Source organism: Castor canadensis, chromosome 11 (assembly GCF_047511655.1).
Source record: "Castor canadensis chromosome 11, mCasCan1.hap1v2, whole genome shotgun sequence".
Taxonomy (NCBI): Eukaryota; Metazoa; Chordata; class Mammalia; order Rodentia; family Castoridae; genus Castor; species Castor canadensis.
The window spans coordinates 140163759-140189610 of NC_133396.1; the positions used below are offsets into that span (position 1 = coordinate 140163759).

The 25852-nt window shown below is 46.2% G+C and overlaps 1 protein-coding gene and 1 long non-coding RNA gene across 6 annotated transcripts in view; one reads left to right on the plus strand and one right to left on the minus strand.

Annotated features, from left to right (window-relative positions):
- The window catches only part of Smyd3 (SET and MYND domain containing 3), a 567702-nt gene that overhangs the window by 110006 nt on the left and 431844 nt on the right, over positions 1-25852 (minus strand). For all 4 annotated transcript variants that reach the window (XM_074048805.1, XM_074048803.1, XM_074048802.1 and 1 more), the window contains exon 8: positions 18495-18605. In XM_074048805.1, the coding sequence (XP_073904906.1) occupies positions 18495-18605 (111 nt within the window). The remainder of the gene's footprint in view (positions 1-18494; positions 18606-25852) is intronic.
- LOC141413994 (uncharacterized) lies at positions 18-10493 on the plus strand. 2 transcript variants are annotated; one of them, XR_012439116.1, is made up of 3 exons: positions 18-581; positions 3016-6679; positions 7024-10493. It is a non-coding gene; the product is annotated as an uncharacterized lncRNA (long non-coding RNA). The 2 variants fall into 2 exon arrangements; XR_012439117.1 differs by having other exon boundaries at positions 18-324.

Consider the following 25852-nt stretch of genomic DNA (forward strand, 5'->3'; position numbering starts at 1 on the left):
AAGCTCCCCAGGTGATTCCAGCATGCAGCCAGGACCAAGGTCTGCCAGCCTGGTCTTTGCTGCATCACACGGTCTTTTGGTGGTAATACCATGGAGAAATGTTGCCAGTGCTGTGGTTTTGGCTGCATCCTCTTCCTGTCTACTAATTCACAATTGCCCTCCCACGTTTTCTGCTGTTGCACGAGTTAGATTATTTACAACAGACACAAAAGTGACAAAAAAGACAGCACCGTGAGTGTGCCCTTCGGACTGTCCTCGGTTCAACACACAGCAATGCCTCCCAGGTATACATGAAGGCCAGGCATCAGAACTGCAAAGATTTTGGTGAGTAGTGGCCTTGGCCCCAAGAGGCTTACAGTTTAGTGGCTGAAATGCCACTTAAGTCTCTCTATTCTAAACGTGGCCTGCAGTAGCACAGACATAAGCCCTGGGTGACTACAGCAGGGGGACGAGAACCTGCCCACTTAGGATTCAAGGCAAGTGTCCTGCTCAGTCTTGATGGCTACGGAAGCACCAGCCAGGAGCAGTGGGGAAGGAAGGACAGCCAGTCCAGTCAGGGAGCCACAGGAGAAGTAAAAGAGGTGAGCATGCTGTGCCTGGCAGGCATGGGGGGCCGGGGGAAAGAGGGGTTAGGGGCAACACCCCTCCATCTGCTCCCCGTTGGTCTGCAGTTACTTGCTGTTCAGATGTTGCTTCTTCGCTGTTAGAAAGAAGCTCTTTTCTCCCAACTTGGAGGCCTACTTCAGAATAAGTCCACAAACCCAAAAAACGCAAGGCTGAGTTGAACAGTTTATGGGGAGAAGAGGGGAAAAAGATAAAGACTAAGACATGAGGATGAAGAGGCAGGCAGGGACCAGATAGGAAGGTGAGTCTGATACCGTACAGGAAACATAGAGTCATGGGAGGGTTTGAAGTGTAAACACTATGTTTTACAAATACCTATGTAGAAAATACCCTGACCATGGCAGAGCCTGGAGGTAGAAAGACCAGCTAAGTAGAGGGTGCAACCATGCAGAAAGATGACAGGAACTTGAGTAAGGCAGGGAAAGACATAGAGGAAGAACTAACTTAAGGCAGCTTAGCAGGGCAGTGACTTGAGAGAACACAGTTTGAGGAGGGAAGGAGAGAGCACTGGGATGGTGGCCCAGTGCCTGGCTCCAGTGACTGGAGCATGATGAAGCCTTGGGGTGAGAAAGGGATGAAGGAGGTGGTCAGGACAGATGAGTTCACTTTGGGACATGCTGAGCAGCGGGTGTCTGCAGAGAATCCAGGTGGAACTGCCTCCCTGGGAGCAGGGACTATGAAAGTAGGCAAGCAAAGGTGCAAGTACAGATTTGGAAGTCAGTGTTATACCGGTGGAACCTGAAACACAGGGGCAGGGATCAGCCAGTCCAGGAGAACTGGGGCACTGGGGGAGCCGTGGAAGAGGCTACAGAAAGTAAGGGGGTGTGACACTCCCAGGAGGAGAGGGAGGCTGCTGTGGAGTGAACTGGAGGGTCCTGCAGAGGCCACAGGACCAGGAACCAGAGACTCACTGATGACTCTGGAACACAGCAGTCTCAGTGTGTGGTGATAGCTTGAGCCCATCAGTGGGCGTCGAGTCAAGGAAGTGAAGGGTCGTTAGGTGTGTGGGTGACTCACTCTCTCCAGGGGTTCACTGGTTGAAGAAGAAACCGTGGCTGGAGGCAAAGGCTGGGCTGGGCAGATTATTTTTATGATAGGAAAGCCATGAGCATGTTCAAACTACAGGGCAGGAGGCAGCCAGAGGCAGAGCACACCCGGAGATGGCTGGGGAACCTGGCCAAGGAGGAGGCAGGGATGGCCAAGAGCATGGGTTGTGGTAGAAGGGGTAGCAGGAGCTTGACTTTGGTGAGGAGGCAAAGAGGAAATGGCTTCCTCTGACAGGAGGAAGAATGAGAAGATGGGAACAGATGAAGCTGTGTCTGGCAGTGCTAGGGTGGGAGGTGAGGGATCTCATTGTCTGATGGCAGGAGAGAGCAGGGATTTAGGAGGATGGAGCAGCAGTGGGGCCCTGGGATGCTATGGAGAATGAAGACGTGGGACAGCCTGGCAAGGTGAGAACTGAGCAGAAGGAAGGCCTGGAGCAGCCTCAGGGTCCCATAGGACCAAGGTTTTTGTCAGCACCACCCTGCACCACAGGGTGCTGGAACACAGCACTGACGTCATCCACAGTGGGAAAGGGGTGGCTGAAGTGGTCAGTGGAAGCCAACATGAGGATGGACAGAAAGCGGAGAGCCAGATGTGGAGAGGTTCCCAAAAAGTAAATGACCCTCCTTTTCTCCAACCACTATTAGCCTAGGAAGTCAATTTGGTCTTTTGTTTAGCCTCAGGAAGAACGGTGACACTTCTGTAACAGGCTGGGGGACTGCCCCCCAGCTCTCCACTTCCATTTTCAATTCACTTTTGTTTTTTTGTTCTGTAATGAAGAGTCTGCAGTCTTGATAATGAGGCACAGTCACTAAACTACTGGAAAATAATGAGTCTGTAAAAGTCACTTCAGTGTACATTTGCTTTACTCATTTCTAATTTGTGTAAGGGCACAGGTTCACCCACCCTGGAACAAAATCTGAGGGCCCTGTAGCTCTATGCATCTCCCAGCAGGAACAGAACCAGAGGACCTGGCTCACAGGGTTGTGGGAAAGATCAAACTAGATCCCGTGTGCAGAGTGCTGCACGCAGCCAGCGGCACAGTTCCGGTGACCAGGGGACACTCAGTCTCTCAGAAGAGCAGAGTGTGTGGAAGATGGAGCTGAACGAGGCCCCATGCTGGGCTCCTTAAAGCAGGACAGACATGGCTGGGAGCCGGCAGGCGAGCATCAACATCGCAGAATGCTACAGGGTTCTTAGCTTTTTCCTTCCCCAAAGAATTATTCTCAAACAGGAAAGAGCAGAATAAATTATTTTAGAAAAGTTTGTAACTTCAATTACAAATAATAATTCAGATCTTCAAATGCAGATAACTGCTTAATGATAATAATCCATTTTTTTTTTTAGTGTTATTTCTCTCTGAAGAACTGAGAGAAGTGCCAGTAGAAGACCAGAGTGGGGCAACTATGGTCCTCAAAACACACATGTAAAAATGACGGTCTGTAGAGAGGGAGCCTCCCGGCAGGGGACTTACTGCTACCCTATGGCTGATGCCCCCTGAGACTCCAGAGATGGTGCAGGAACACCAGGACAGGTCCTGCATGTCTGAACCTGGTTTCCATGGAGACTGCATACGTTTCAGGTGAATATTACTGACACCTTATCATTTCATTTCAACAAGGATTTCACGGTCTTTCATGATATTCTGCGTGTAAGATGGTGAGGATGCACACACATTTCTGGTTAGTTGAACAGTCAGTCACACAGACTGACGCCAACCTTGGCTCAATCCTCAGTAAGAATCATTTTCCTTTCTCTACAGAAGAGGTTAAATTTTGGAAAGCTGCAGGTCAGATAACAACAGCAACAGGTACTGAGGGTTACTGTGCTAATTACTTCAAATGCTTTATCTCCTTTAATCATCCCTAAGTGAACAACCACTTCAGTCCCTAATTTAGAGGTGACAGTCTGCAGTTGAGAAAGATGACGTAACCGCCTCAAATTCAAGGAGCTCAGAAGTGATGAAGATGGGTGTCCACTCCCAGTCATTTATTCAAAAGCCTGAGTGTCATTTACTGCATCAGATATCCAAGCACTTAAGGACTGGCGGGTGGATGAGGAGCCTTCTCTTCCTTTACTGCTCCACGGGGCAGAAGGACCCAGACGTCAGTTAGAAGAGGCAGTTTCAGTTCATGAGATTAACTAACTTTCAGGCACAGGACTGAATGATCTGTTCGGAGCAGTGTGCTGCCATGTCCATTGAAAGTGTCCTCATGGCTGCCTCCACTCCAAATCCCCTCACTTCTAGGCTTATGGGCCTCTAGGAAATGTCTCTTTTACTTTGTTAACTATAAAACCACACAGACCTCCACCAGGATAACATCTATGCTTTTTGCCAGAGTACAAAACTTGTAGCTATGCCTAGCACTAATCAGGCCTATTAGTAAAATCTGGCTTCCTAAACCCTGGCACTGTGTGCTTTCTGGGAAGAGAAAATGCCAGGACCATGAGCTGCACACAGAAAGATTCTCTCGAGATGGTGACTGGAAAACTGCATCTGTCTTTCCATTGGATGGTTTGCATGCGAAGTGTGTGTCTTGGTGCAGGAAAGCAGGTGCAGTCATGGGCAAAGCTTAAAAACTGTGGGAGGAAGGAAGAATAAGAATCTCTTTTCCTCATAGTTCCTTTAAACGCCATGAGACTGTTCTATGAGAAAACGCCATTGCGCCTGTCAAGGAGTAACGGTACTTGGACTATCCTGCAGAGCTTACCTCAAGGCTGGGCTAAGAACATCAGCAATTCACTCGTGCAACACAGTGCATTAATGCACCAGAGAACCAGGTGCATTTTCTTAGCAAGTAAGCAGGTAGCAAGCAAATGCAAAAAACACGCAATGATTGTGCTGAGTGGAAACAACCCAGCAGAAAAGGACAGGCGATGCCTCATCTTCATAGCATGGCTGAGGATGGCTTCCTTGAGGAGGTGAGGCTGAAGCTGACAGCTGAAGCACGTACACAACCAGGCGAGCACAAAGCATACAGGACGGCATTTCAGGCAGAGGGAAGCAAAGTGCCAAGGCTCTGGGGCAGGAAGAACCTGCATGCCCCCACCATGAGCCAGGGATGACACTGTAAAGATGCACAGAAGCCAGGCCAGGTGACTGCGGAGCTGCTGCAGAAGCACATCCAGAAAACAGTCATAAATTGCCACGCAAAAATAAAAGTCCAGGGGGGCAGAAGGAAAATCAGCCATCACCCAGGGCACCATGAGAGTAGTCCAGGCAAAAGAAAATGGTGCTGGAAGCACAGTTACTGGAGGAAGAGAGGACAGAAAGAAGTGAAGGCTGCACTGTCAGTCTGGAGGGCTTTGTTCAACTTCCTCCTGGCTTGCTGCTTGGGAGGCACCGTTTCTTCTTTGCCCACCAAGGCTGCCCCCAACAGCTGCTGCTAACCCACCTCCAGGTTCCAGTGACAAAGTCCTGCAGATCTACTCTTAGCCACCAAGCTTTCCTTTCACCTGAACCCAGAGCAGCCCATCTATGGCTTGAACGTAAGCCAAAGCTTGATAGCCCTTAACTACTTTCAATCACAGGTGTGTGCGTGTGTGCGCGCGTGTGCATGCGTGTGTGGAGGGGCTGAGATAGAAAAAGAGAACAAAGTTTGAGAAACCTGCAATGAGGTTTCTCGGTCAACAGTTGTAATGACTAGGAAGTTAATAAGTAAGAGCCCAAGAGCACCCTTCGGTCCCAGTCTTATTCAGTTATACATCTGTTCTGCAGTAGAATGAGGGAGTTAATTACTTTTCTATGACACGTATGTATTTTGTGAGACACCACACTGCACCAGTTAATAATGATCCACCTTCTGTTGACATAAAATGCTTAAATTAATAAAAACCTAAATGATACATCTCATAGCAAAGCATACTTAATTGAAAGGCTGGATGGCAGCAGTAGTAATTTTCCTGAAACAAATTGAGATGAGTTTATGGCATGGTGAAGGCTCGGTCGATAAAGGCACTCCCCTGGCAGGCTGTCTGAAGAGCCCCGTGCTTTTCAGAGGGAGGACCTCCACTTGCTAACACTGCCGCACTGAGACAGTTAGAGAAACCGAGACTGATCACCAGTAATTGCTCCAAATTCACAATATTAGTGATTTTCCATTTAAGCCTGTCCAATCTTCAGGCCTGAAAAGAAACAGGAAAAGGGCATAAATAATGCCTGAACCTCTGCTATTAATAATAAAAGCCCTCTGCCCTTTGCCACGTGTACCCTTGGTAACCAAACCTCTAGTGTTACGGAAACAGGACTTTTCCCCAAACTACAGAGTGGTTGTAGATTACCTTGGGAAACATCTAGAGTAAGCTCAAAGTACCGAGAAAGAAGCATATTCTCTCAATAAACTTGACAGAGTGTCTTGCTGAAGTCCTGAGACCATCCAAAGAAATCTGAGACACCCTGGAGTACTGTGCTGTTTTCCACTTGTTTGGGACTAGTGAATGAAATGGAACAAGTGAGCGGAAGAAAGCAAATACAAATAAACTCGATTCTCTCTTTCTTGATTAAAAAACATAACAGAATACAAAACAAAAACAAGATTCTGGGTCTTGCTATAGTTTGAATCTTAAATGTTTCCCGAAGCCCATGCATTCCTGGGAGGTGGCGCCTCTTAGGTCGTGGGGGTGTGCCCTTGGAGGAGATATGGGGACCATGGCCCCTTCCTTCCTCTGCTTCTTTCTTTTTCACTTCCTGCCACAGGAGAGGAGTGGCTTGTTCTGCCATATGCTCCCACTGTGATGTCCTTCCTCTGCTGCCACAGGTCCAAAGCCCAGGGGCCAACTCACTCATTGTGGACTCATCAGAGACTGATACCCCTGAAACCATGACCCCTGAAATTGTGAGTCAAAATAAATCTGTCCTCCTTGTAAGGGGATTATTGCAAGTGTTTTTATTGTTTTTGGTTTTTTTTCTCAGCAGTGGAAGCTCACTAACAAGGATTGAAGACTAGAACTTTATTTCCTGTGTGATAGTGTGTTTCTTCTGGAGTTGCCACAGCTCAAGAACTGGCCAGGGGTATTACTTCTTTCTGACTGTTCAACAGCGCTGTTCTCACTAGCCACATTTAAAGTCATGCTATGGGTGTCAGGGCTGATACCATAAGAACCTGGGCACAAACCAATAGGCTTAATCCTTGTCTCATCTCTGTCTGGTTGTGGTTTAGTTTTCAGGGGGCTTCTTGTGGGCCTGTGAACGCATAGGGTGTTCAGTAAGTTCTTGCTGTTTGTCTTGTTATAAGAAACAAAAGATGAAGCTGAAAACCCAGACTGGGTAAATTAAACAAGGAAAAAAAATCTCAAATTTTATAAGGTAAAGAGTTTAAAGTGGCAGAATATCTGATTTCTCTTTTTAATTCCAAGGACTTACCAGTCAGGTCAAGGATTCCAGAACTTGAGGACGGAGAAGTGGGAGAAATTGAGAGACCAGACAGAAGAGAGAGACTTTGGTTCTCAGAAAACCCCCTCTTCCCAGAGGACACACCACTGTATCTTTAGAAAGAAAACTAAGTCCAGGTCAGCCATCTGACCCAAGTTTGGAGAGACTGGCACAGGTCAGTCCCTGGATGAGACCACCATCTCCTGGGCCCTGGGGACTAAATCCTTGGTCTTTCCCTTCAGTCTTACTTCACCTGGTGCTCTCTGACCACACCGGAATTTTTCTTTGACCAGGTGGCAAGGTCCCTGACATAGTTAAAGTGCACCTAGAGGGCCACGCTGTGAAGAACACTGCTCTGGCCTCGTGCTCAGCTTAAGGAAGTCAGTATTCACAACTTGTACAGCACTTTTAATTGAACTTCCCCGAACACGAGGCTGTTGCGAAGAGCAGACACACATCTACCCGATGGCAAACGTGGGCTATGTGGCTCCACTGCAGCCCTCGCCCATGTGCAATGTAGGCTATTGTTTAGAAATAACTTAGGTGTTTTCGTTTCAGTTGTGGAAAACAATTTATTAATTGGCTGCACTTTATGTGTTCCATCTTTAAAAGGTACAATACATACATTATCATTAAAAAGATAATGAAAAGTTGCCAAGATTAACTAAATTCTGAGAAAAGCAAGATGGTTCCAAACTAAGGATGAGGGTATTTGTTGCCTAAAGGAGCTCAGCAACAAATGTGGGGGCCACTGTTTTGTGGCTGTTAGCTGCAACTTTCGCACGTTAACATTATAGACAGTGCTTTAATAATTCTAGGTCCCTAATCTGCATATGCAGAAAGACACAGAGAAAGCCTGAACTTATTAGAGTTCTCAGGGTCTGAAAATGACTTGGCAATGAAGGTGGAAAGAACAGAACACAGAAGATGGGTTGATGCCTACAAGTGATGCCCTCCAGTGTCCTAAGCAGAGGGTGTAGGGGGAGCACGGCTGGTGCAGAGGACCCCACAGCCGCTCAGTGTAATCAGTGACACTGTGACCTGTCACTAGGGCAGCCAGAGATAGCCTAGAAGCAGGGAGCATTTGCAACGGACCATTTCCTATGTATCTAGGTATTAATCAGACCCCAGCATCTCATGCTTTGCTTGAGGTAAGCTGCTTGCAGCGCTGTGCAAACCAGCTCTCCAGAGGCCCTTCTTCTGTGTAACAGTGTGGGAATCATGGTGGTTTCCTTGCCTGGACTTTGCATTTTTGATTCTCCGTCTTTGTGCAATGGTTTCTGATTTATTGGTTCTACATGCTGTTATAATTTCTGATTACTGCTGACCAAAGATATGGTCCCAGTCCCCATTCTTCAGAGGTCTCCAGTCCATCCATGATTTTTACCCAAATGCTGCCTGGCTTACCTTATCCCTCACCTCCACCACTAACCTTATCGGCTTTTGTCCTCCAGTAATACCATCCCACGGGCAATTCCCTGATGCATTCTCTCTTCTCAGACATTTCATGGGGATACACCTAGCCTGCAATGAGCCATCCTCAGAAAGTTCAGATACAACTGTCAAGTCTCGAACCAAATGTCTCCTCTTCTGTGAACTCTGTTCTGACTGACCAGGAAAAGTTCTCTGCTCCCACTGCACTTTAAAGATGCAATCAAGATAGCTGCCACAATTCCCGGGCCTGTGTCTCCATACTGGAACCCAAGCCACTTGCAGGAAGGGATAGGATTCCCACGGTTGGTGTATGGCAAACCTCACCTCACAACGTACTTGAGGAAGAGAGAAAGGGAAGGAGGGAGAGAAGAAGGAAGAGAAAGACCCAAGCAGGTTCACTAACAGACTGGAGATAAAATCTGTCAGTATGAGTTATAAGCCAAAGGAGACATGCTTTCCTTTGCCACTGGAGGGCTAGCTGTAGGCTTCAGAACTTCTGCTACCCACTCCCACTTCAGAGAGAGCTGTTCTCCACCCACCCTAGAGCCCAGAAGCTGTTGTGACTGCTGAAGAAACCATTTCTCAGATTTTGGCCATCAAAGTGTGGGGATGTACCCCTCCTACACTCACAGTAACAAATAAGGAGTAAATGGCAAGGGAAGTTTGTGGCAATGTCCCATGATGCTTGGTTATTTCTCTTCCATTGCGAGCAACGGCTCCAAGTGCGGTCTCACCCAGAAAGAGAAAACAATCCTAGCAAACTCTACAAGAGGCATGGGTCTCATTTGGAAGAGAACTTGGGGACAGAGTACATATGACATCCACTTTGTCCAGGGAATTGGGAAATGACCTGGCTGTGTCCCTGGGCAGTGCCACTCATGCTGCATTCTTGCTCAGTCTGAGCACCCCTCCCCATACCCCCACACCCTCAGGGAGAACACACAAGGTCAGGTTCACCTATAGGGTGAAGAGAGCAGAGTTAGTCCTGGTGAAAGGTGGGGTTGTGTTCCTAAATTGTGGACAATTCATTGTCAGCTCACTCTGAGCCAGGCTAGCGGGGGTAGACTGCACCAAGCACCCCAGCTCAGTGAGCCCTGGAAGCACCAAGATGGCTAGATAGGAAGGAAGCAGAGAAGAGCAACAGCAGAAGCAGGAAGACTTGAAAAGCAATCAGGATTAAGTGAGGGGCTCTGATCAGCAAGTGATGGGACTCTAGAAATTCTCAGATTCAAAAGATATTATTTCCCCTGATCATTTAAGAACAATGGTAACAGGGACTAGTGGACATCTCCCATCTCCCATGCTGCACACGTTACCTAACTGAAAGCCGAGTGGCTTTGCCAGGTGTGGACCAAAAGAGAAAACTGAGCCTGAGATAGGGAAGCTGCTTGTGTCAAAAGGTTTGTTCAGCACAGAAGCCAGGACCACTGTCCCGCAAAGCACAAGCTCTTCCACCACATCACGCACTTACCAACATCCAGAGCTCCTCTCCCAGGCTGGTCACCATGGGAACAAGCTGAGGCTCCAGACTGGAACCCAGCTTCCCCTACATGGAACTCTGCACTCTTCCTATGTTATCCAAGGCCTTCAAATAAGGTGTTGACTCACAAATGGTACTGCAGTAACAGGACATCATACGCAAGAAATGAACCTGGTACCATACACATGAGTTAAAGTGGATCAAAGACATAAATGTAAAAGCTGAGACTATAAAAGTTCTAACAGAAAACATGAGAGAAAATCTTTATTGTCTTGGGTTAAACATTCCATTAGAATGGAAAGACAAGCCAGAGACTGAGGTAAAAACCCATACAACACATATCTGATAAAAGACAGTCTAAAAGACAGAGTAAAGGACTTACAACTCAATACCATTTTTAAATAGTTGAAAGATCTGAACAAATATTATCGCCACACAGGATACACGCACGCACATGCGTGCGCACACGCACACAGCAAACACGCACTTGAAAAATACACCCTTTGTTACTGAGGTAGGGCAAACCAGAATGCAGTATCACCACACACTTTTTGCATAATTAAAAACAAAAACAAGAAAGAATCTGACAAAATGAGGAGCAGACAGGATGTGAAGGAGCTAGAACTCTCACCCACTGGAACTGAAAAATGGTACAGCTACTTTGGAAAAACAGTCTAGTAATTTTTATCAAGTTAAACATAAACTTACCATTCCACCCAGCAACTGCAATCCTAGATATTTACCCAAATGAAAGGAAAATTTGTACTTGTCCCTTATACACTTTTGGTGGGATGTTAATCAGCACAGTCATTATGAAAACAGTACAGGGGTTCCTCAAAAAATTAAAAATCCGACTGCCATATGATCCAGCTGTCCCCCTTCTGGATATGTATCCAACAGAAATTAAATCACTACAAAGAGACGTCTGTACGACCAGGTGCACTGCAGCACTGTTCATAATAACCCAGAAATGGAGATAAACTAAGCGTCCATCAGCTGATGAAATGGATAAGGAAAACATGGTTCACAGACACACGGAATACTATTATGCTCTAAAAAAAGGAATGAAATCCTGTCATTTGCAACAAGACAGGGGTGGTGGTAATGGAACAGTTGTGTGTCTTGATGGTTGGTGGTCACAGACTGTGTGCTTTTGTCAAAATAGATATAACCGTATATGAAAAAGGGTGAATTTCACCGATAGCAAATTACTCTCGAGTTTTTAAAAGGACAGGCTAGGTATATTTGTTACTGATGGGTAAACAGACAGCACAGTAGAGTGGTTAAGGCTAGACCCTTGAAGGCCCTTTACCTCATCTGCTAGAAGGGAATGACAGCGACCATGACCTTCCCAAACCACAGAGACTGAGAAGAGGCTCACGGCGGCTAGCAGGAAATCCAGCAAACAGCTGGCGCCACCAAACTTGCAGCAGGGATTGAAATTTGCCTTGCTCTCTAAGGAGAGCCACCATACTCTATCACATGTCCTGAATGCACAGTGGGCAGCGCCTTGCGTCACAAAAGTATGCACTCTGTGTCACAGCAGCTGCAGGGACCAAAGCTGTCCAAGGAGCTTCATGTAGACAGAACACCAGTGGGAAAGGGCACTTGTGCAAGGACTGGAAAGGCTGTGAGGTGGCATTTGTGTCCTACACACTGTGGACACTCTCTTCTGAAACTGAGGTGGGTTTTTGGACCCAATGGAGCCACATGAAGGCACCTGGGGCCCCGCCTCCTGTCCCTGGAGAAGGCGGTGTGGCTGCCATGTCCCCACTGTAGTCCATTCCAGCCACCTTCATGGCTTATCATAGGGATGATACCTAGAGTCTCTCTGTTATTTCACAGCAATGCCGCAGAGGGGATTCTGTTGTTATGACATCAGGGGTTCCTTCCCTCATGCTAACACGAGTGCCTGCAGCTGGCATTGCTCCAGGAGACCCATCCTCCTGGTTACTTAGAGAAGATGGAGGTAGCAGGCAGTGATGTTAGGTTTTCACTGCTTAAGAACTCCTTCAAATGAGACAAACACCCACACAGAGTTAAATCTTCCTAATTTTCTGAACATAACCTATCTTGGTTATGATGGAAACTTTAGAGACAGGAAACACATTCTGCTTAGATTTTTAAAACTTGAACTTGAAACATGAAACAACTCTGAGCTGGTTGAGCTCGTTATCCAGCACTTCTGCTCATAATTAAACTAGCAAAGCAGGCAAAGGCAGCAGAAAAATATCTAGATTTACTGAAGACCTTTAAGTAACTGCTTGTATTTCAAGAAGACTCAAATTTCCATAACTTTCCTGAGGCAGAAAGTCCTCACTTCTTGGAATGTAGCTTTAACCCTAATATGGCTTTATTTCCTCTTCCGACAGGCATTGTGGCTTCCTGTTGCTTTCTGTTCACCTCGCCCTTTTCCCCAGGTTTCACAACTTAATATTACAACCCGGATGATTCACAACACGCATGGGATGGAGCTGCCCCACGCTGCACCAGCATAGCCGTTCCTTGGGGAGCGATGGGCTCTTCAGGGCTCCCTAACTTGGGTGTTGTAGAGGGTCTCAGACAGGACCAACAAAGGTAGTATCACGAAAATTGCAAAAATGACCTCTGAAAAGAAGCTGACATGATTACCGAAGACAATAATTAACACTGCTTTACTTGTACAGAAGCAGTAAGAACTGTGGCCTCAGGGAATGAGAAGCTTATTAGCTTCTAGAACCATTTATGAAGCTGTTTCCAGAATGACTTTGCTCAGCTCAGCCCTCTGCACAGAAAACCTACGACACAGAAGACTCAGATCTCTGCTCCCAGAACACTGGTGCCAGGAGAAGTGCACCTACACTGGGGACCCTCGGGAGAACTAGATAATGGTTCAGACTTGCACCTTCCCTATGTATTTGAAAAGCAAACCACAGCCTTCTAAACCAGATGTTGTCAGTTCAGACCCTACTCCAAACCCAGAGTGATGCTGGGTAAAATATAAAAACAGAAACTAAAAATAGCTTTGTCAGTTCAAAAACAAGATAAGATCTCTTTGGACCAAAACTAGAACAGAACTAAGATCAGTAAGCAAAGCTGAAGTTCCTGACCTCGGGTCTGGAAGCAGGTAGCAGGGCACACATTCGGGTCCAGGTGTTAGCTGGGAATAAAACGTGCCACACAAGAAAGGTGAGCAGAATCCCAGCCTAATGACAGGAAACGGGGTGCAGCTTCCATGCTTAGAAAAGCCATCGAGTCTGGAGAATCAAGGCTGATGATCTGTTCCCTTGGACTGGAAGTTGTGCGCCTGAAGAGGCAGCAGACAGAGAACCATGAAGCCCACATCTAGGTGACTAGATCTGCAGTTGCCTCAACAATACAGGGGTGCTTAGACATGTGTGCCAGGAAGTCCGACTTTGAACTGGGGGTTGTAGGATGTATGAGATAGGAAGACAAAGCACAGGAGAGAAGGAGGAACAAAACTAAAACAACTGTCCACTGAAAATGAGCCTGCTGTAGAAAATTCCAAAATGTGGAGGTGAACTGCCATGCTTAAGAAAGAGAACTAACAAAAACCATCAGAACACGGTTTCTCTCTGAAAGAGAATTTGTGGTACTAAGACTTAAACAAGCACGATTAGGTGGTTCAAATAGGTAACTAGTATAGGAGCATGCATGAGAGGTAAACAAGACGCCATAAAACAAAAACAGAAATAGGATACAAACACAGAGAAATGAAAAAGTGAGTTGAGGGCCGGGTTAGAGCTTAGTGGTAGTAGTGCTTGTCTAGAATTCGTGAGGCCCTCCCTGGGTTCCATCCCCAGCAGCTCAAAAGAGAAAAAAGTAAATTTGAAATCCTGGAAATAAAAAATAGTCTTTAAATCAAGGCTTCTGTATAGCAAAAGCCACCCCTAGCACCTACTTAGGGGAGCTTCACCTTTAGAAACGCAAGCAGGGGACACACCGCAGTGGGACAGGCCGTCTCTAGGGCAGGACCCGAGCAGGAAAAGTGGTCAAGGGTTCTAGTGTTTTCAAGAGAGTGCTTTGGCTTTTCAAACTGTATACTTCCTTCACTTTAGAAAAAAATTAAATGATAAAAATGCAAAATCCTGGCTGCAAGAAATGACACTAATGAAGACTACCTGAGCATACAACATCCCAGCTCCCATCTACAGACTCGGTCTTATACCTGGAATGCAGCAAACCATCAAGAGCTAGGTCTCACTGTGGCATTGTTTACCCATCTTGTTCCTTCTTTCATTAAGTTATGCTGTGAAATTACATCAACCAGACGCACTGAGGAGTACTGTGAACATCAGCTATTTCAGTTGTTGTGGATCTCATAGGGACGTTTTGTGAGCACCTCTGTAAGGAAACTGTGATTTGGATGGGGGACACATGTGTTCAACTGTATGGCTGCTATCAGTTTTGGAACTAGGCTTCCCCAGTGCCACCAAAAAAAAAAAAAAAAAAAGAAAAGAAAAAACTGTGGGCGCTTATCAAAGACATGCTATGTCACCTGGCATGCATTCTGGGTACTAACCAGTTTTCATCTTGTCTCTTGTCACTCTTATTCCTCAAATAAATATAAAATTTATGGCTGTTGTATGGTATATGAGTATATAATTATACACATATATGTGAATATGTGTCTGTGTGTGTATGCACAGACTTTGGAATCTTTTAGGTGGGGAGGGTTACAATTAGATGAAGGAAGTTGGTGACGCTGAGAAACAGATGGAACAGAGGGCTGGATCTTGGGTGGTTATTTTGAAGAACATGAATACCAAGCTAAGAGTGTAAAGTTTACCCTGAACACTAAAGAGAACGTTTAATGTTGAGCAAAGCAAGGGAACAGTGGATGTGAGGAAGATACTGCTCATCGGCACATTGGATGGATGCAGGGAAGAAACCAAGGCCAGGAGAACAAGTAGGCACTTCCACAACCCAGAAGGGAGGCAACAGGGCTTTGTGGTGTCTTAAAAGGAGAACCAAATGGAACAGGCATTGGGAAGGAAAAGATTTTTTTTCCTAGTAAAGCATGTGACATCCGAGGAAGCACGCTAAGTACTATTCACAAACTTAGGGAAACTAATCCTAGTTGGTCTGTTCTGCATGTGTTGCCTTGGATTCTGACATGGGGAAGCCAGAAGAGAGTCTGGAGCATTTCAAAATCTCCCCTAGATGGTAAGTTTTGTTTCCTCCAGAAACTGACTATTGGTGATTACAAATAGCAATTCCACACATGCAAATTATGCCAGCTATGCAAGGTTTCTACCTTCCTGCAACATGGTAGCACCAAGTCCAGCAACACGCACATGAAGACATGCAACAAACACAGTTTGGTGCACAGACCTGGTAAAGATGAACTTTCTGGGTTCCAAGAAAGGCAGAAAAGCATGCTTGTAAACTTTAAATCTAGGACTTGAAGAACAATTAATTTTGACTGCATTAAATTTGAATTTATGATCTTTGGGGAATGCACTAAGCTGAATTTACCACTGAATTATTCCTCCTAAGTAAAATAACGGTACAGAGACTTCAAAGGGATGTATACAGCTCAAACAGAACAAAACTCTAGATGAATGGAAACCTAAACAAATAACTCATGAACCAAGAGCAAACCAAGTGTAGTTCTCACCTACAAAAATACCCTCATCTCTTCTACACACAAACGTCCAACAGCAGAGCTGGGGGGTGTTACGACCATCTACTAAAAGTCTCTTGTATTACGGATGAACAGATCTAAAGAGGTTGAACGGCTTGCCCAAGACCACTCAGTGTGCTAGATACTGAATGGACCGAAATTTGGCAGAGTAACCAAATACTTTGTGTGTATGTGTGGTGCTGGGGTTTGAACTTGGGACTTCGTGCTTGTTAGGCAGAGACTCTATGAATGAACCACACCTCCAGCCATCAGATACTTTTTCTGGCTCTACCATCTGGCCTATCTCTACTCAATATTCGTGATGGCCAAAGCTGTGTGTCAGCTTGAATGCCCAGCACCGGCACTTGAGCCACGGACTGTGCAGCAGAGGAGACTGCTCTCCTGGTGTGGGTGGGCCCTCATTCAACAGGTGAAGTCCTACACAGAGCAAGAAGGCTCCATCAAGTAAGAGGGAACTCCTAACTTACTGCTTAAGCTGGGACCCAGGTCATTTCCTGACCTCGGTCTGAAGCCTGCCAGCTTTGGGCTGGAACTCAACTCACACCACTGGTTCTCTTGAGTATCTAGCTTCCAACTGCAGGTCTTGGGACTTCTTAATCTCCATAATGTCATGACCCAATACTTTACAATCAATTAATCACATCTCTCTCTCTCCCTCTCTCTCTCTCTCTCTCTCTCTCACACACACACAACTTGCGAGTTGCATATTAGCATTTCAGACTGCATGTAAGACTATGGAGCTGAACAGAATAGGACGGAGCTGAACAGACCCCACTGCACAGCTGTGGTAGTGTCCCTCTGCTCCTAGTATGGAGTCTGAAAAGTAACATACAGTTTAACTCTCAGCCTCTTTCACAGCCAGCAGCAGCCAGGTGATGCAGTTTTGTAACACTGCAGCACAACGTATTACTCACGCGTTTGCCAGGTGAACAGACCTACTGCACTACAAGGAGAATAAAGACAGCACAAGCAATTACGCGCAATACAGAACACTTAACGACAACAAGCAACCGTGTAACTGGCTTATGTATTCACCACACTGTACTTCATGGTTGTTTTAGAGTGCATGCCTTCTACTTACAAAACGCTTACTGTAAAACGGCATTCTGTCTTACTCTATGTTTGCACAATGAGAAAACTGCCTAATGATGCATCTCTCAGAATGCATCCCCACCATCAAGTGACACGCATGTACACGTGTGTCTGTCTCTGTGTGTGTGTGTGTGTGTGTGTCCTTTTTTGCTGTTTCTCTGTAGAACTCTGATTAACACAGTATTAAATAAGCTTTTAGTGCAACAGATTAATAGAGAGTAAAGAAAATGGTCTAATGGGACAGAGACATATCCCCAAACCATCCCCACCCTCTGCTCCTCAGTATCAAGTCTGAAAAGTAAAATATAGTTTCTCAGCCTCTTTCACAGCCAGCAGCAGCCAAGTGATGCAGTTTTGCACAGTGACATGTAGCTGAGCTTCCCTTTGCTTTCTGCCTTTTGTAGCCCCTTCTTTTCCCTGTCTAGGGATGCTAGGGACAGTTGAGGGGGGCAGGAATGATTTGGGGTTTACAATGAGATCTGCAAGCAGCTCTGGTCTTGGATTACTTCTCCAGAATCAAGACAGATAAACCCCTCCTACTAAAGCCAGGTTTATTTACCTTTATTTGTAGCCAAATCCTTTCCTGGCTATTGTGGTCTGGAAAATGAACGTGATCTCCATCTTTAAAACATTCATTCACTCTAGAGTTCCTGAAGGTCCAGTATACTTAAGAGGAACTAAATCCAAGAGTCTTTCATTCTTAACCACGGATGCTGATGGGAAGCTGGCATGGTACAATTCCAGATTATAGTTTGGGGCAAGTCCAAGGGATCCTTTAGGATTCCTGGCATGCTGTCTAGTGAAAAAACAGGTAACACTAGAGTAGACTGAATTTTGGGAAGCTATCAGCAGTGGATCTAATATTTACCACTTAAATGTTTCTAAAAGTTCTTTTTAATGTAAAACTATGTTCACTGATTCCTGCAGCTTTAGAATGAGCTCGTGGTCCTCTTTTGGGCAGTGAGAGCAATTACCTCCCTCCACTGATACTGACTCACAGCAGAAGTCACAGATAGCCATGGGATAGTGTATGCAGTGCTCAATTTCATCAGAAAATCTGAGTGTGACACCTGGTTCTGCTATTTTTTTCCTTCCTCCTATCCCAGAGGCATGTCTCTGAACCTTTCTGGATTTCCTAATTTATTTACAATATTGACAGTAAATGAGATACTGATCACTAAAGAACTCTAACGATATAAACACCTACAAAAGTAAGGATACATCAGATAACCCAATTGCGTGCAAACTCAAAGTAAATAGACTCAAAATGAGGAAGACATGAGTGATGGAGAACAGTGTCTTCATATCTCTATGGCATTTGTTCTGGCTCCTCTTCCTTACAGAGATAAGGGTTGCTAGGCGAGTGATCTCCATCTGATACAGTGCTGCAGAAGACAGCCATGTGGAACAAATTTTAAAGAGATAAACATCTTGATTCCACTCGATGGTGTGTCTGAGTCAGGACTCTCGCTAATCAGAATGTAACTCAGCCCTCTCATTATTCGCTCTGGAAGTGCTCTGGACTTCTGTATTCTTCGATTGCAAGTTTATGCTTAATGTGTACATTCCCAAAACACTCTAAGCCTTGTAGATCTTCGCCTGGACTCAACCTCAGCTTGGGGCCAACAGAAGTTCCAGAAGAGAAAACTGTACTTGCGCAAAGCTCTGTTTTACTTACTCGCCTCTCCCACCATGCTCTCAGCATCCTTTACTTTTGGATTAATGAAATCAAGGCAGAGTTTTGTGAGCGATCTCTGAGGTACTGCCTGGGAAGTGTTCCAATCTGGTTCCATACAACATACCTTGTCCTGGGTTTGGCACCGGACACAGTCACACTCGAAGCAGTACTGGTCCCTCAGCTGCTGCCGACGCTCCTCACTGGTCATCAGCACGTCCAGGTAGCAGATGGTGAGCTGCAGGGACCAAGAGGGAAGTGTTCACAGGGCCACTGTGCTCATTTGCCTTACCTACCAGTAATTATTACTGTTACTCATCAGAGCAAAACTTGTTTGTTACACAGCAACAAGTGTAAGAGAGAAGGTAGCCTCTCACCTGAACAATCTCATGTCAAATTTTTATGGATTTTCTTCCAGCCTTTGATCAGTGTGAATATATAAATATATATAACTTCAATATGAATATATATCTGTTCAGTGTGAAAAAATATATATAAATACCACCTATTTATTTTGAAGAATTGGGCTCACGACCTCTGTAAATTTTTGTACCTTGCCTTTCTCCCTATTAAACAGAAAACTGCCGGGAGCTGTTGTATGTTTGGTATTACCAAGGTTCAGCTTGTAAATTCTGTAACCCCTGGCAATCAGAGAAGCCAAGCTCATCCTGGCAATCAAATGGGTAGCAGATGATATAACCAGATTGCTCTTAAATCCTAATCAACTCTACAGCTGCCTTATGGAATTTAGGGTCATCCTACTTTGCAGCCTTTGAAATTAGGAGATAATTCTCTTACTTGCTACTAGAGCAAAAAAAAAAAAGTGGAATGATTTCCAAATGGAGAAAGGGGATCGTCAGAGCACTGATGACCATCAGCGGAGACCAAGTTGATTTCCTCGGGCCCTTCACACACAGCAATTAATCCCTGCCTCAGATAGTGAAAGTCCCGGTGAGAGGATGTGGTTAAGGGATTGCAGGCTTCTCTCCAAGAAGCCACTTTGTGTCACAGGTCTTGAGGCCACCTTGTGACCCTTAAACGTTTTTCACTTGACGAGGTCTCCAGTGCACTTAAATCCAATTCAAATACCTAAAAACACAACTCCTGATGTGCCCACCTGTTCCATCTCAGAGCCTTCCCAAACTCAGCAAATCCCCTCAGAGGCGTCCTTGACTCTACCACCCAAATCCAGCAGGAATTTGGAAACATATCCCAAGCCAACCATTCTTCACCTTTTCCAGCATACCACCCTGATATGAGCCAGCCTCATCTCTTACCCGTGAAATCTAAGAGCCTTAGGGACTGGTCTCCCTTCTTTTTCCCCTAGGTCTCCTGCGCTCCATCCTCTAGCCAGAGTGATTCACTAAAACTGAAGTCAGATCAGGGCTTCCTTCTGCCTGAAATGCCACAACAGCGCCCCCTTAGGGCCAAGTCTTTACAATGGACTCCACACTGCAACTCAAGTCTGTCTCCTAGACTGGAGCTGTCCATAGGGAGGCTAGCCCCACTCCTTCCTACCCCCATGAAGTGAAGAAAGAAACTCAAAGTCGACATTAACAGACTTTTATGCTAATTTGGAAAGAGTAATTTTATGTGATTTCAATACTAAAACACTGTACCTTTACCTCGTTATTTTTTTAGTTTTTATTTTTTCTATGAATTCTTCTTCAGTAACTTTCATAAAGAACACTGGTCTGCAAATAAGTCAGGGGGAGAGGTAGCTCTTTCATCTCAGGCAGTCAGAGAAGCAGCGGGCTCACCTCAGCTGAGCCCCTCCCCTCTGAATTCACGCCCCACCCTCCTGTGGCTCTGGCCAGCCTGGTCTCCTGCTGTCCCTGCACTTACACCCCAGTCTCACACTGGCCACTCCTCTGCCCCTCTCCCATATCCACTATGGTGACCTCCATTGCTTCTTTCTGATTCAATCAAATATCACATTCTCAATGAGGCCTAACCTGTCACCCTATTTAAAATAACAACCTGGTTCCCACCCTACCCCAGCACTCCTAATTCCCTCACCTGTCTCTGGGTTTGTTTTGTTTGTCCTGCAACATATGTCAGCTTGTACTGTACGGTATAAGCTGCCTCTTCATTTGCTTTTAAGTGTAGAAGTAATTATGGGGGAGGTGTGTGGTAGGGGAAGAAGGGGTGCTGCAGGAGAGGAAGAAGGTAGGATTAGCTACTGAGAGCTGAGAACCTCCCCAGAGCAAAGCAAATGGTTTTCCTTATACTTAAAAGAAGCGTCTTATGTCTACAAAACATGACACTACTTGTTTGAAATTGAGAAGGGCAGAGTAGACCATCCTCTTTGACAGAAAGCAGCTCTGGGAAGGCCTCACTCACTTGGGCTGCCTGTGGAGGAGGAGGTCTGACCAGCCAGGTCTGTCAGATCTACCATGGCCACCACCATGGCGACAATGGCCGCAGCTCACCTGGCTGGCAGGCTGTCTGTCGACTCTTCATGTCAGGCAGGTATAATATTCTGCTTTGCACACAGGAGCACAGACAGCCATGTTGCCAAGCATCTCTATGAGCTGGGCACTCCTGGGACAGTGTGGAACACTGACACCAGCAAAGGTCTGGGGTTCGGGTAACTCCTGATTTTGCACCTGGTGATCTCTTGATTCGAGCTTGAAACTCTTTTACACGACAGCACTTCTCACACCTCAGGGTCCAAGGGAGAGGCTGGTGGTCCAGAGCTGCCTCAGTCACTGAAAAGTGCAGACCTGTACGAGAAAGCGTTCCAGTTCTGTGGCCCGGGCTCCTCAGCCCACACTACACACGTTTGATTCCCTGGACCCTTCTCCAGCGTCTGGATTGGAAGCCCGGACTATCTCTCAGGTTAGAGGGCTATGTGTTAGGAAGTTCCTCTGGTTTCCTGAGAACGCCAGGTTCCATGCTGAAACAGTCATTCTCTAAGCATGTGCCTGTCAGGAAGTTTGAGGGTACAAACTCTCTTCCAGCCAGCCATAGACTATCTGTATCACATCTCCTCATTAAGGTGAGGTTGCAAATGAGCTGACCTCTGTGTTCCTTTTGGACTAATCCAGGACATTCATGTTCACTGCAGCCCAGTGGCTCTGAGTCACAGGCCCACTGTCAGAGCAGAACACTGGTAGTGTTCTCGGGTGGTTACTGTGTACCTCACATGGAGCCACCAACTCCAAGGTAATTGGAGTCTTCATCCTGAGGGCCAGAACCCACAAGAGACCATGCCAGTGAATGGAGTCATCGACTCTAATGAACAGATGCAACAGCCACCCTCAGTCTCCCATGTCTGCCCGCAACTGATACCTGGCTTGCGTGATGGCTTTCTAACTGACCTCCCCACCACCTTCTGCTGACCTTCTTCTAAACTGCCTGAGACAGATCTTCCCACACTCACATCTGATCGTGGTGTTTCTCTACACAGACTTCTGAGGGTTTCTCACGTTTGTGGGATGAATCATGCAAGGTTTCCCCTTCCCGACTGTCAGTCTGCCTTCTGGTCTCAACATCGTCTCCAGCACCCTACAGCCAGTCACGATCATGTGTACTGTGATGCCTCTGGACCAACGCTCACCATGCCAAAGGCATTCTGTGCATCGATGCCTTCACCAGCCAGGACCCTTCCCACGCTCATCGCAATCCTGGCTTAAACACACTCCTACCTTGGAGGTCTGCCCCTTCCCTCAGAGATAGTGGTCCTTTTCCCTGTGTCTCTTTCATGACACTGAAGTTTGCCAAAACACTTGTCAGAACTGAAGGGCTCAGTTACAAAAACGTCCTGGAAAACACACAGCAGATTACTGAGTGGTCATGATGCTAAATCATCTTATCAGCTGGAGATAAAAGCCTTTATTACAGACTCACTGATTCACCAGTTTTAATGGAGTATCTGCCCACTACATGAAAGGCTCATTTAGTGGGAACATGCATCCCAAATGTGGCTATCCATCAGCGGATGCTTTAATGATGTAGCACAAAGCTGTATTAAAATATTAATGCCACTGACCACCACTCTGCCACTGTATTGCAGCTCTTGTGGAAAATGCAGTAAGTCACTTCCAACATTAGAGGAAGATCATTGGAGACCTTCTGGATCTGAATGTTTTGCTGACATTCAGCACTAAAGGCAAATGAAGCCCTTTCCCATGAAACTGTCTTTCCATCCATAAATGTGTGGCTAATGAGGCCAAGTTAAAATGAGACCTGTCATCATTTCTGGAATTAAGAGTATCAAGTTACAAATTTTTCTAACACTAGCTCTAAACTGAGAAAACAAACTTTGTAAAATCTCACTTCTTTTAAAGACAACCTGAGTGTCATTTTTCTCTTCTCCTTGTCTCACAGATGCTGTGAGTTTCAGCTTCTAAACACTTCAGTTCCTCATCACACACTGCCACCTGACCTCCCAACATCAGACTGCCCTGTTACCCAGGGGTCATCCTGGTCCTTGTTCTCTCAATCTTATCTATGCACAGAAAATCTGGTCATGCAGCTCCTTTGTCTAAACTTGTCAACAACGTCCCTTTGCTTGTCCCTCTCCCCTCCACAAATACTAACTGAGTGACTCCACTGTTGCAGAATCTCCAGATGAACCGAGGTCTGGGATAAGGGTCTCCAGGGCTCACTGATTCGGTCCCCACATTTTCCCTCGTCTCTGCCACATCTCAATTCCTCAGTCTATTGACATGAACTGCTCATGCTCCCTGAACTTACATGACTGAAGCCTCTGTGTCATTCTCTACAAAGCCGTCCCCAGCTTTCACTGTAGGCATCCTTTCAGATCTGGGACTGCTTATCTAGAAGGCCCATAATGGCCCTCAGCCTCTGCCCCTTGCTCCATCTTGGGTGCTCTGCTCAGAACTTCTGCAAAGCCCTGTGCACATGTACACAATGGCACATCTCCTGTTCTGTCCCTGTTTTCTCTCTGTGCCACTTTCCTCCTGAAGGCAACACTAGCCCCTACTCATCTTTGTGTTCCTCAAAGTTTCTGGAACTGCTGTTCTAGCAAGACCTCAGTGAGTCTGTCAAATGATTTAACATGTGACATGCTGAGCAAAGAACCAAACTGGCCTAATCCCAAAACACATTAGCCTAAGACTGCCACAAGGGGCACAGGCATCCCCAAATCCTGAAAGCACATTCCTCCCACATGACATGACTCCAGCCATGCTGGCAGCACAGCCAATAGCTTCAGCTATAACAGTCACAGTTCTCCTAACCAGGGATTCCCGTGAGGGTAGCCAGGACCTTCCTGCCTTCTTCCCTGATCTGTGTTTTCTATCAGACCGTCAAATATACTTCATGAACAATTGAACACAGTTCTAAAGGGGCAGCAGCAGCAAACGCGCAATCAAACCTGGACCAGATCACAAACATCCCTCTGCAGGAGTGGCTGAATGAGGAGACAAAATGCCAAAAGGAAAACAGGTAACCAAATGGCTCAGCAGGACAATGACACCCTGAAATTGCAAAGTGTTACAAATGGTGCTGGTTTGAAAGGAAGTGGCCCAATGGATGGTTTTATGTGGAGAGAAACGAGGTAAAATTTCTGAGTCTCCCTGTGTGAGGATTGAGACATTCTCAACTCACAAGGAATGGCTAGCTCTACTGCCCCCTTCTCTCCAGGAGCCATGGGACCTGCTTATGGACTGATACACTTTGCAAGTGGCTCCTAGATTTCCTTCCACCTCTGTGCCTCTTTAGCAAGTCTCTTTGACTTACTCAACACACACAGACCGAGGACCTCCTGCTTCAGGCGCCGTCCAGTCTTCACTCTGAGCCTACATTCCTGTGTTCATATCACACGCCATCCACATTAAAACATGGACTCTGCTAACAGCAAAGCCCAGATGCAAAGCTGAAGCTAGGAAATTACCGACCTGTCTACCTCACTCCCTCCAATTTAACTAACTAAATAAATAGAAATTAAGACTTGCATCCAATGTCTTGGAAAGTCTTTTCTCACGGTTCTCCCTCTCCCTACCTTTACTCTGTGGGCTCAGTTTTAAGTGCACAGGATGTATTTTTGTTGGAGGTGATTGCTACAGCATTAACTGAGCAGAGACTAGAGACACAAATCTTCTTTGAGGTCAGCGACCCTACACGGTGAGGAGCAGCTCCATGCAGAATGCTGACAGTGCCCCTCTGAGAAATGCAGCTGGTATTATTTATTTATTATTTTAAAATTTTTTGTGATGCTATACATGGAACCCAGGGTGCTCTACCTCTGAGCTAACGACCCACAGCTGGTCTCTGAGGTCTACTTAACCAACAGAGTCAACTCAGCAGAGGTATGGAATGTCTCCTGGGTGTGAGGCTCACAGGTAAATAGAGAAATCACCAGAAGAGCCAGGATACAGATCCATCTACATTAATAACCACTGAGAGGGAGGCCTCCCTCCCTGGGAGACAAGGAAGAGCTTTGCAGAGGAGATGGTGTATGAAACAGGGTAGCGAGGGGTAGGGGGGAGAGGGAGGGGGAGATGGAACAGGAGAGGGCGGGGGGAAGGGGGGAGAAATGACCCAAACATTGTATGCACATATGAATAAAAGAAATAAAAAAAGAAAAGAAAAGAAACAGCCTTCACAGGATGTGAGACAGGTAGAAATGGCCAGCAGAGGATGACTGCTCAGGGGGGTGCCACTCACCAAAGTGTATGTAATGGAATGAAGAAAGATCTCTCCTTCCCTCCCTCCCTCCCTCCCTTCCTTCCCTCCTTCCCTCCTTCCCTTCCTTCATCCATCCCGCCCTCCCTTCTTTCTGTACTGGGGTTTGAACTCAAGGTCTTGAGTTTGCAAGGCAGCTGTTCTACCACTTGAGCCAGCCTCCGGTCCTCTTTTGCTTTAGTGATTTTCAAATAGGGTGTCATGCATCCTATTTACACTTCCTAAGTAATGGGGTGACAAGCGTGTACTTCCAAAGTTAGATGATGGATTGAGACGGGATCTCGTGAACTTTTTGCCTGGGCTGGCCTTGAACTGTGGCCTTCCATCTCTGCGTTTCTAGTAGGTAGGATTACAGGTGTGAGCCATGATGACAGGCTAAAGTTTGTTTTCTTAACAAGCTGACAGAAGAAGGACCTATAGGGAGAATGCTCTTTTGTTGAGGAGATGCCTTGATTATACCACAGAGGAAAATAGGCCTGATCCTGACCAGAAACATTTTGTTTTGGGCAAGAGGAAGGATCTGCTCAATGCTCCGGTGGTAGACGGAGAAGAGTGTCAGGCTGGAGGTGAGGCTCAAGTGGTGGAGCACCAACCTCACAAACACCAAGCCCTGAGTTCAACCCCAGCACACACACACAAAGGGGGTATGTGAAAAGGTGAAATAAGCACCCAAAGACAGGTGTTTTCAACTGCAGGAGCAGCTGGTATCCAAGCCTAGAAAATGAGATGTAAGGGAGAGCTTTCTGTTGTTTCTGAAAATTCCAACCTTAGTAACAGCTTTCTATTTGCTTGTCAACTTCCTTCCTCCCTCCCTCCCTCCCTCCCTCCCTC